At 34.2% G+C, this 11,357-nt stretch overlaps 1 protein-coding gene across 1 annotated transcript; it reads right to left on the bottom strand.

Annotated features, from left to right (window-relative positions):
• Positions 1 to 486: 486 nt before the first annotated feature.
• On the bottom strand, positions 487 to 9,760 carry LOC107801075 (high mobility group B protein 10). Its single transcript, XM_075242348.1, has 6 exons — positions 9,478 to 9,760; positions 7,337 to 7,415; positions 2,353 to 2,515; positions 2,176 to 2,253; positions 1,492 to 1,853; positions 487 to 839 (listed from the first exon to the last, which is right to left on the bottom strand). The coding sequence occupies exons 1-6, from the start codon at positions 9,669 to 9,671 to the stop codon at positions 753 to 755; spliced, it is 963 nt and encodes a 320-aa protein (XP_075098449.1). The 5' UTR covers positions 9,672 to 9,760; the 3' UTR covers positions 487 to 752.
• Between the last annotated feature and the right edge of the window lie 1,597 nt (positions 9,761 to 11,357).

Raw genomic sequence — 11,357 nt, 5'->3', positions numbered from 1 at the left:
ATATATATATATATAACCCAATGATGCTTAAGTGAAAAATATGTATGTAAAAGATATGTCTTGCATTTATTAGTTAGATGTAAAATATGTGAAAAATATAAATTGCATTTATAAGTGAAAAATATGTGTATGAAAGAATTACATATATTTCTGCGTACCATTTCGAAGGACAAAATATATATCCTACAATCAAGTCAATGTGTGATACTTCCATTTGAACTTATTTTTGTTAATCAAACAATTAATATGAAACTAGTTTAGTATTAAACACTTAATGAAATACAATTATCGAAAGAGAAGGTTAGGAAGAAATATTTCTCCAAAAGGTTACAGCATTCAACAAACGCACTCATAAATTTGAAAGCAACTTTGGCAATATCTACTGTCTACATGAAGTTCACACCAACTACCTACTCAACTCAAAACTAACAGATTGTAAGGATAATAACTTAAATGGTAAGTTGATTGTTAAAAAGAAACAGAGTCTAAGAAGAAAGTAGAAATGCATAAATAGATGACCATTTTAAGCATTACACTGCCATTAAGGAAACTGGGATTAAACTTCTTTGATACCAACAGCTGCTCCTGCTCCAAAAAGGCTCAGTTTTTAACCCAAAAAGGAAAGAAAGGCAGAGCACAATACTTTCACAAATCTATCAAAGTCCAAGCTGCCTATGTAAACATGATGATTTTCCAAACAAGAAAGAAAAATGGGGAAACAAAGTTCTGAGAGAAGATGTTTCTTAATCTCTCTATTGCGGCTGTGCATGAGATGACTTATATTCCAGCATCTCAGCCTTGTATCTCGCCTTATCTCTCACACCTTTTTCCTGATAAACCTGCATTACGAGCAACACATATTGAAGTTGAGTATCAGCTGAGAATTGATCCCCATTTTCCTCTTCAGCATCAAATGTATTTACTGCGATATTTTAATAACTCCAAAAGTTGTCTCTGTCATACTGCGGACATATCTAAGAATGTCATTTTGCTAATTTTGAGTCTACAGCAGAATTTGCAACCAAAGACAACCTTAAATTAAACCAGACACCCTCTCGCCCCAAGGAACAATCAGCTGATGACTTATGAAGCAACCACCCTGGTTAAGGTCTTTTTACTGAAAAGAGGCAACTTTTGACATTTGGAATCATAAAATGCACACAATTATTCAGTGACAAAGGTGGTTAAATACAACATAAAAGCAACTATGCCTTCAAAAAACAATCAACTATGATTCTGCTTAAAAGTCACACAGAGAACAAGCAAATAAAGAATAGGATATTTACACAGTTACTGTATAATAGACAGTAGCAACATGTAAATTATCTCCAGGTACAAAATTAAATCCTCATTTCCCTATTATTTTTATCCGCAAAAAAGGAAAAAAGGTTTACTAAAACGATTCCAGCCTTCAGATGCAGTTTGTACACATAAAAGTAAGCAATAAACAAAAAAAGTGAAAGTTTAATATGTCAAGCCATTTTATCCAACCTGTTTCTCGGCCTCTGTAAGTCGACTCCAAAGAAGTCCAATCCTTTTGCTGATAGCTCTCTCTTGCCCCTGATATGAAGGTTTCAGCCTGGCATAATGCTCAGCAAAGAAAAAATTATAACCACTTCGATTTGACTTGGGTCGAGAGGGGTCCTTCAAAGCCAACTTGCGTCTTTTCCTGATCCGTTGGGAAGGCTTAGCTGAAGTATTAACCCTTTGGGACTGATGTGGCAATGCAGGTGTATGATAAAGCACACCACTTAAATTCTCCGAGCCCAGGTTCACAGTGATTACGTAACCATAATCAAACTTTGCATCAATGGTTCCAATCAGTGAACTTCCAGCCTCCAGATTATAACTCACTACAGTTACAAGAACCATAAAGTTGTATAACGATGACACAAGCTAAGTATGTCTATCCACTATAAAACAGGACATTACAAAATACAAAGGAGCTAAAAGGGAAAACATATGAAAGCCAAGTTGCAGGAGAGAAAAGAAATCTCCGTACAAGGAATATCAAGTTTCAATACTTCTTTGTTGTAGCTCTCTTAAAATTTCAAACAAATAAAAGGTAAGACATTCTCTAACATGTTATACCAAACTAATGGGGCATAAAGAAACATACACCGGAGGAAGGATCTCATGATAGAAAATTAAAGTCTTAAAAGATTGGAAGCACACCTGAACATTGATTCGTAGCAGCACTATCATTGTTAGCATGTTCAGCGGCAGAGTCAGTTACATTTCTATTTGCAAGATCTGCAGAACATATAGAAGAAGTGTCCCCAGTTTTTATTTTTATAACAAAAACTTTAAAACAACAAATACAGGTAATTGATTGCAAAAGTGTCATGATACCAGCCACAGAGACAGAAGGTTCTTCTTTCCGAAAGTAATAAACCTGCTCGAAATGATAAAGCATGGATAGATAGTACTTCCGCAAGACAAATGATGCACTGGTCACAGAAGATGGAAATCTGAATATTCCTTTCACCTCCCCCCATTTTCGCTCTCTAATAACCTGCAGCAAGTTCCCAATATAAAACCCGAGTGAACTCCAAATCACATTAGACCAACCATGTTGAAGGCGGACAAATTATTTTAGTCCTGATAAAGAAAAAAAGTAGGTTGGAGAATGTCAAAGCAGCAATAATTTCACTGAATTAGGTTTGAGAATATCAAAGAAGAAAGGACTTTAGAAAAGTGTCAATTTTATTAATTTTTGTTCAGGCAGTTTGCAAATACACAGTTTTATTTCTAAGAGAGAAGGGGTTGTTTGGTTTAAGGAATAAGGATATTTATTCCCAGTACAAAATTCAGTATTACTTATATAGCGTTTGGTTTTCAATATTAAACTTTTCATTACTAATATAATCTCCATATAACTGATGGAGCATTTGGTCTCCGATATTAAGCTCCACATAAGTACTAAACTCTCCATAAGTTATGCGGCGCTTAATATCAGAAACACTGTACCGATCAACGAAAAGAATATCAGAGAACAATGTATCATTAATACTGGTATAACTTATGCAGAATCCATGTATTATTTTATACGAGATAGAATGTAGAGTAAGAATACATGTATTAGCAATACATCAACAAGAGTATTTAAATATAAAAATGCCCAGAAAGTAGGCAATCAAACATAACAATCCTCATTTTATTATTCGCGGTTCTATTTCACATATTGTTTTCACTGCCGCATAACAATTCTTACATGATTATTCACCACATAAACAATTCCTACATTATAATCCCTACATAACTAAGCCTCAAACCAGACGACCCCAAAGCGTATATTCTAGATTTTGGCACCGCTGAGAAAGACAAAGTAATTTGATTCTGCAAGTGACCCTTTGAATCCTACCCTCTCAGATATGCATCAATGTCCTTTTCTTTCTTTTTTTTTTTTGATAAAGTAGATATGCATCAATGTCCTTGTAATTGAAAGTTAAGTTGCCTCAAACGCCAAGAGGTTGCTGAAGTGGTGATGAGTATGACCTTGATGGATAGGTGCCTAATTTATGAATTTCAAGGTGCAATATCCATTGAGTGAAACTCCTTGGAACCGGCTCTACAACCAAGGATGAGTTACCCTTTTTATATGAATAGCCACCCTCATGTTTGAGCCTAGTCCAAAGTTGTGTTTTGTATATACTAGTCTATTATTAGTTGACGATGAATGGGGACAGATTTTGAAGAAATAGCAATCCCTGAGGATCCTCATGATGGAAGGTCGCATCTCTTTTTTGTTTTCTCATCTTTTCTCCCCTTTATCCTCACTCTAATGCTACAACAAACAGCTGCTATATATATAAGGTATCACCCAAATTCCCACTATTTATCCTTAGAAATCTCCGACCTCAGTAGTTATAGCAGTTACCAGGTCACACATGTGCATGCAAGACTAAGCATATCTATAATACATTAAAAGCACGAAAACCCTTAGCAAAATGTCGTTCGTCTTTTTTACCCCTTTAAAATAGAGTTCACACTAGACAAAATAGTCATTTAATTATCTTCCTATATATAGTATTAATCATTCAATTTATGTTCCTAATATTTAGAAATACTCATTTAATTACTTTCCTATTTAGGACCTTGATTTAGAAAAGTGAAAAACACATTCCTAAAATTCCTACCATAACTAAATGAGAAACGTACGTTTTAGAGAAGGAACTAAAATGTCTTCAATTCCTAAAATCTTAAGTTAATTAAAAGAAAATATATATTTCAAGAAGGAATCAAACTATTTTAAATTCTAATTTTTCCTATACATAAATAGAAAAGGACAATACAATAAAAGGAAACTCTTAACTACTTTTGTTATGGGTAATTTTGCGCCAACTTTGTCAAACAAAAACGTAGAATCCTTTTTTCCTTTTCTTTTTTTTTAAACTTTTCTATCTCTCTCTCTCTCTCTCTCTCTCTCTCTCTCTCTCTATATATATATATATATATATATATATATATATATATATATATATATATATATATATATATATATATATATATATATGCACGAAGGCCCTTAGCGAAATGTCATTCGTCTTTTTTACCCCTTTAAAATAGAGTTCACACTGGACAAAATAGTCATTTGATTATCTTCTATATATATCATTCAATTTACTTTCCTAATATTTAGAAATACTCATTTAATTACTTTCCTATTTAGGACTTTGATTTAGAAAAGTGAAAAACACATTTCTAAAATTCCTACCATAAATAAATGAGAATAGAACGTTTTAGAGAAGGAACTAAAATGTCTTCAATTCCTAAAATCTTAAGTTAATTAAAAGAAAATATATATTTCAAGAAGGAATCAAATTATTTTAAATTCTAATATTTCCTATACATAAATAGAAAAGGACAATACATTAAAAGGAAACTCTTAACTACTTTTGTTATAGGAAATGTTTCGGCAACTTTGTCAAACAAAAACGTAGAATCTATTTTTTCCTTCTTTTTTTTAACTTTTCTATTTACATGTTAAATTTCAAAATCTATATCTATATCAATATCTATCTATATTATTATAAAAGCACGAATATTTCACGTTAAATGTTGAACGACTAAAATATCCTTAAAATATTAATCGAATTTTATACCCTTAAATATTTTGTCAAAAAGATAGTTCTATATTGGATAAAATAGTAATCTAATAATAATTTGCCTAATATTTAGCTAGGAATCTGATACCAAATAATGATAGAATTCTTTCAAAACTAATAACCGAATGTAAAGTTCTAACAATATACTAATTCTATGCGGACAATTATATAGAACAGTAGTAGAATCCCACATGCTCTTAGAGTCCCAAACCCATAGCAATCACACGTATGAAACACATATATTGCCTCTATATAAATAGTTTCGTTGTATTCACACCATCATTACAATACAAAACATCTGTACACGGATGTTTTTAGAGGTAATTTTTGTCTCTTTTAATATCATATTTTATAGATTATATTTGGCTCTCTAACACAACCCAAAAAAGGCCACTGACAATTAAGAAGCTAAATCTTTAATTTTGTGCATATTGGTTGATAATTCGTCCACATCTTTATGGGTTATTGAGTAAGATTTTTGATAAAAATCTATTTACTTTTATTCTTGTAGTTATCCAACGGAAGTTAGGTGGTGTTTGACCCAAATTTATTATGTTTTTTTGTAAAAAATTTAAAATAATAGAAGTTATGACTTTTTTGATTGATAAAAAAATTATAAAAAAAAAATTAGTTAAAGAAAGGCTTTGGTGGAAACCAAAACTAAAACTCGCAAGCCCGGTTTGGAAAAACAAATCAGCAACTTCAATTTTCGAAAGAAACTTTTCCAAAACTGTTAAAGAAATATAATGAAAGCAGGTATAAAAATTTTAAACTTTTATAAAGTAACTCCGGCATTTGTTCACTACTCTATTTATCTATCCTATAATTACAACACTTATTATACCCTTTAATCTTTTAAGTCAATTCTTACAAGGCTGGACATAATTGAGAAACAGTTTGTGATGAAAAAACAGTAGTCAAGATGGGAAAATAGAAGAGTTGAAGATGCAATAGTAGTTATATTTAACCAGGAAATGTGACGGCATGCTAGCTACGTTCTAAGAATTTTATGCTATCCTCCATGGACCATGCCTTCAACTGTTACTAATATTTCGACAAAGAATACTGCCACTGCTCAATATTATTATAGGAGAAACAACAATCCAAGGGGTGGTGGTGGTGCTTTTTATGTCACAATTATTCTTCTCCTTTCTATTTTTATATACACAAAGAATATCCTCCATGAAGAAGTTCATCAAAATAAAGCAAACAAAAATATTTATTAAAATGAATCGTATAAGAAAGCAAGAAAAGTCCTATTTATCAAAATATAATAAGGAATTTTGTGTGGGTTGGAAGAATTACGTTTGGAAGACAACTTCGAATTATTTTGCCATAAAAAATCATACACATGAGACATATTTATTTATATAGATTTTGGTTCGTCTTGTCTTAAACCATTGCAGGGCATTTAGTTTCATAGAAAAATGACATATTAATCAAGACCAGCCTGATAAGACTCAGATTTCAATATAGATTTTAATATCATAGCTGGAGGGGGGAAAAGCTATTGTACTATTTGTACATCATGCCCCTTTACAATTTTAAAATTAAGAAAATGACTTTTTTAGATCTCTTCTACGTAAAAGACAGATCTCTTACGTGTAATTATAAATCTCTCACGTGTAAAAAAAGAGGTAAGGTCATAAAACTAAAAACAAATTTGTAAAGTGTCACAAAACCAATTGACCCGGAAAAAAAGAAAGAGAAAAAATAGATGCACTAATAACAAGTATATATATACACATATGTTACATTAACTATTAGGTGCACTTATTATTACGTGCGAGGCACGTACATAGAGACTACTTTAATCAAAAGTTCGATGTCTTCTTTACCGAAAACGTCTTATGCAGTTATGCCAATAACAGCCAATGGAGCCTTTCGAAGTATATATCTCGGATGCTAAATAAGAACATTGTGCATGTCTGTACATTTTTGCAAAGTGGAACATGTGTTTTAACAAATGAAACCACAGAAAGAAGAGGAAAAGCTTGGAACCTTTGGACTAGCATTTGACAGAGATAAGGTTAAAGGTTTAGTTTTCAAAGCCCATTATTACATTTTACATAATTTAGGTCTTGGATACCCAATGTAAACAAAAGAAAAAATTTAGTGTCATGCGTCAACATGCTTACATTTTACTATAGTTTCCATATTGAAGGTTCTCTCTCCAACATGAAAGCAAATATGTACGTAACTGAAGCAAAACGTTTGTTTGTACATACCTTTTCTATTCCACCTCGAGATGTAACCTCAATAAAAAGACGGTGTAAATCTAGCGGTGTTCCTGCTACAAGAGGGATCCTGTACAGTGGGAAGAGTTAGAATAAAGGGAGAAAAGATCACGCCAACATATTTGAGAAAAAAGATTACACCAACTTGATCACTAACTTTCTGATTACTTTTTAAGAAGTTAGCAAGTTTGACAATTCAAAGCAACCTCTTTAACATGAGTCTGCAATTCGCTAAAGTACCATTAACTCATACCAGCATCAGCAATAGACTCATAGCAAGGTTCTCACAAATGAAATAAAATATCTTCTTTACCTATAATTAAATCACAACAGATAAAACCATCATTATATACTTGTGACATTGTTTCTGAAGGGCAATCAACCATCTCTCGTTAGATGATCTCTTCTTCAACTTCGCCTCAGAAGGTTTTTCTTTCTTTCCTTTCTTTTGTGTGTGTGTGAAGTAACTTCGCCTCGGAAGATTTCATTTTCTTACTTCATCATTCTAATTTTCTTTAGACATTACTGTTTATCCACTCTTTTTTCTTGTATCCACTATCCAAGAAGCTTACAGTATCATTTGTGCTTTAGTTTACTAAATCTTAGAGCCAATACTTGATGCATGTACATCTCCTGAATACAGACAAAAGTGAGCGAACAAAAAGAATTACATTCCATATAGTAAAGTATAAGCCCATTAGGTATTCATGTATTGATAGTAAAATGAAGTATTTCTTAAGTTTGTGTCTTTTCCACAAGTCCTTAAAGATATTCAAGGTCAAAAACATATTTTATCAAAAACATAAAGCAGCAATGTACTGCATCACCACGAGTCAAAAAGTACAGTTTCTATTTATGGCGGTCAAACTTTGCCAAAAAACACAGCTTCAACTGTATGGAATCAGCAGGTGAACTTTCAAATCCTAACGAGATGGAACGTGCACTCAATCTGTTAACTGTTCTACTGTAATTATGAGTGAGAAACTCATCAATATAAGAATGTCAATTTTGTGATGTAAATACAGGACCCAATGAATCTAATTTGGATATGGCATTTACTTGGCTTGAGAACTGAATGAAACATGGTTTCTCCCATGCTATTTACCTTATTCGCATCCTAACAGATTACTCCCTTAAGAACGCACAACTGTCGAGCTAAGGACCAGAGAACAAGCATTAGGTTATGACAGTATCATGCAACCAGTTCTATGGTCAATAAGATGGAATTAAACTTTTCTTGATTTATTACGCTATTTTATCAAATAAAATGTAATTTATTATTGATGGGAAAAACTTCTGTATAAAAGAAGTATACCAAAAGAGTAGAGAATCTAGAGATAGATATGATTATCTGCCAAAGTCACCGAATCTTCTATACAAGTAGGAACGCCATGGTTGCACCAAAAAGGCACTAAACACGGGAGGCTATTCCTCGTATGCGCAAAATCAATCTCTTTCTCTTTAAAAGCTCGACTTCCATATTGTCCACATAAGTGCAAATGGAGCAACATCCCAAGCCTGGCGGCGTCTTTTAAAAGCACAACTAGATAGTGCATCCTTCAAAGTACCAGGCATGGTCCATTGTATCCCAAACCTTAAAAGGTGACATAGGTCAAGTATTACGTTCACCTTGGGCGCAGAGGGGCAAATACACACCTTTTGCTTTTAGGATTCTCAATTTACTACGCTTGTTAATAAAGAATATGTTATTTATACTCCTATAAATTTGGTAACCTTGAATTACATATATGTAAAGTGAACCTTACAGAAAATAATTACACGTCTACTTATACATGCACTCGCCTACAAAATCCCCTCTGCCTTGTGAGAGATTATACAGACACCAGCCTTCTAATAGCGCGTCCCGGTACTATCCATGTTCGAAGAACCCTGAGGCGACTGCAATGAGAAAAAATCTCACTTATCGGCCTAAAGGACGAGCAAACATTTGACGTGAGACGGCCCTATCTTGTATCGAAAGATTTTCTATGCTATGTACCGGTCCTTTATTACATGAAAAAAGAGGGGGAAAAAACTCAAGAAGCAAGACGCATAATCTAAATATTTTCAAATAACGAAAAGTTAAGTAATTGAAGGTGAAGGGCAATTTAAGAATAGAAGAAGGGACTAACTGGAAATTGGTAGGGAGGGATGCAGAGAATTGCTGAAGTTTGTTCCAGAAAAGTTGGGAATTTTGAACAATTTGTTGGTACTCAGCTTCCGGCTTAGGGTAAGAGAGAGGCCCTCTTGGGTACCCTTCCGACTGCAGCTGCAACTGCGACTGCGATTGCTCACTAATTTTTTCATCAGCTGCTTTGTTGGACATCTTCTATTCTCTTGCTCTGGCCAAATTAAAATTTCTCCTTTTAGCTTTTATGATACTGCTAAATACATCCCCAAAAAAAAGGATTAGTTCCCTATGCATATCTTTTTACTTTTTAGGGAAAATGGCTAAATTTGCATTTTGTATAATAAAATAGTGTAATAGGAAAATGGGACTATTTTGGGGGATTTTATGTACTTTTCCGTAAATAAATAGACATTCCTCTCTCATGTCCTATGCTATGTTTAGTTTACCTTTGAAATTTTTCAATATTGCTATGTAATACTTTTGCATTCTATATGATATTTTATTATTTCTAGGGTCTATACATACTAAGATATCTAAAGTTTATAATTTTTGCGTTGAGACACCTTAACTAGGTCTTATTCTAATTGATAACCTGTAGTAGGCTCAAAGTTACCGATCAAGACACATTTCATACTGGCTTAGAAATACCTCAAGTTCGTGCTTGCCTAATTAAATCATTTCGGTATGAAAGATGAACCAATGAAGAATATAAAAAGGTGTCCAAAAGAGGTGCGAAATAACCTATTTCAAGTGTAATCGACGATTTAATTTTCTAATTATTCCTGTAACGAGGCTTGCATACACGCGTTTAATGTAACGACTCGATCGGTCGTTTTGCTTTCTAGATTATCGTTCTCCTAAATAAGACTCTCCGTATGTGCTTTTACTGTTTTATGACTTGCGAGGATGGTTAGTACGGGTTTGAAAGGGTGCAGATTGAAATCGAAACACTTAGTTCTTTAATATTAGCTTGAAATGGTTAAGTTTGACTTGAGTCAACGTTTTGAGTAAACGACCTCAGAACCGGGACTTGACGGTCCCAATAGGTTCGTATGATGATTTTAAACTTGAGCGTATGTCCAAATCGGATTTTGGATGACCCGGGAGTGTTTCAGCACTTAATATTGAAAGTTGGCGCATTGAAGGTTTTCAAGTTCTTTAAATTTGTTTTGAAGTAGGATTTGGTGTTATCGAGGTCCGTTTGGGATTTTGAGTCTGGCAATCGCTCCGTATGGTGATTTGTGACTTGCACGCAAAATTTGGCGACATTCCAAGTTCATTTCATAGGAATCGGATGTGCGGAAGTGTTCCTAGAAGTTTTGGAGTTTCATAATTCGATTCATGTATTTTGGCATCCGATTCGTATTTCTAGATGGTATTTTGGTATTTCTATCACGCGATCTGGTCCATATTATGTTGTTGGATGTGTGAGCATTATTAGATGGGGTCCCGAGGGCCCCGGATGCGAAATGGATTGGAATCGGTCTCAAAAATTTCATGATGGACTGTTGGTGCACCAGTTCTGGTGCGTTCGCACCTGCGAGATTTTTGGCCGCAAGTGCGAGCCATCGTGCGCAGAAGTGGCTGGGGAGTGGGCTGGCTAGAGTCCGTAGAAGCGGACTTGCTTCTGCGAGGGAGGAGTCGCAGCTGCAGAGGGATGCACCATGGCGTAGGTCGCAAGTGCGCGAGGTGAGCCGCAAGAGTGGGCTTGCAGGTGCAGAGTTTTTTTCGCAGGTGCGAATAGTGCTGGTCCGCACGTGTTTCCTAGGAGCGGGGATTTTCCCGCAGAAGCGACGAAGATTCCACAGGTGCGAAAACTGTTGGGAGGCAGTGAAGTGCATTTATATCGGTACTTAGGCTATTTTGGCTCATTTCTTTAAT

Source organism: Nicotiana tabacum, chromosome 21 (assembly GCF_000715075.1).
Source record: "Nicotiana tabacum cultivar K326 chromosome 21, ASM71507v2, whole genome shotgun sequence".
In the NCBI taxonomy this organism is placed as follows: Eukaryota; Viridiplantae; Streptophyta; class Magnoliopsida; order Solanales; family Solanaceae; genus Nicotiana; species Nicotiana tabacum.
This window is presented reverse-complemented; position numbering and strand designations above follow the sequence as displayed.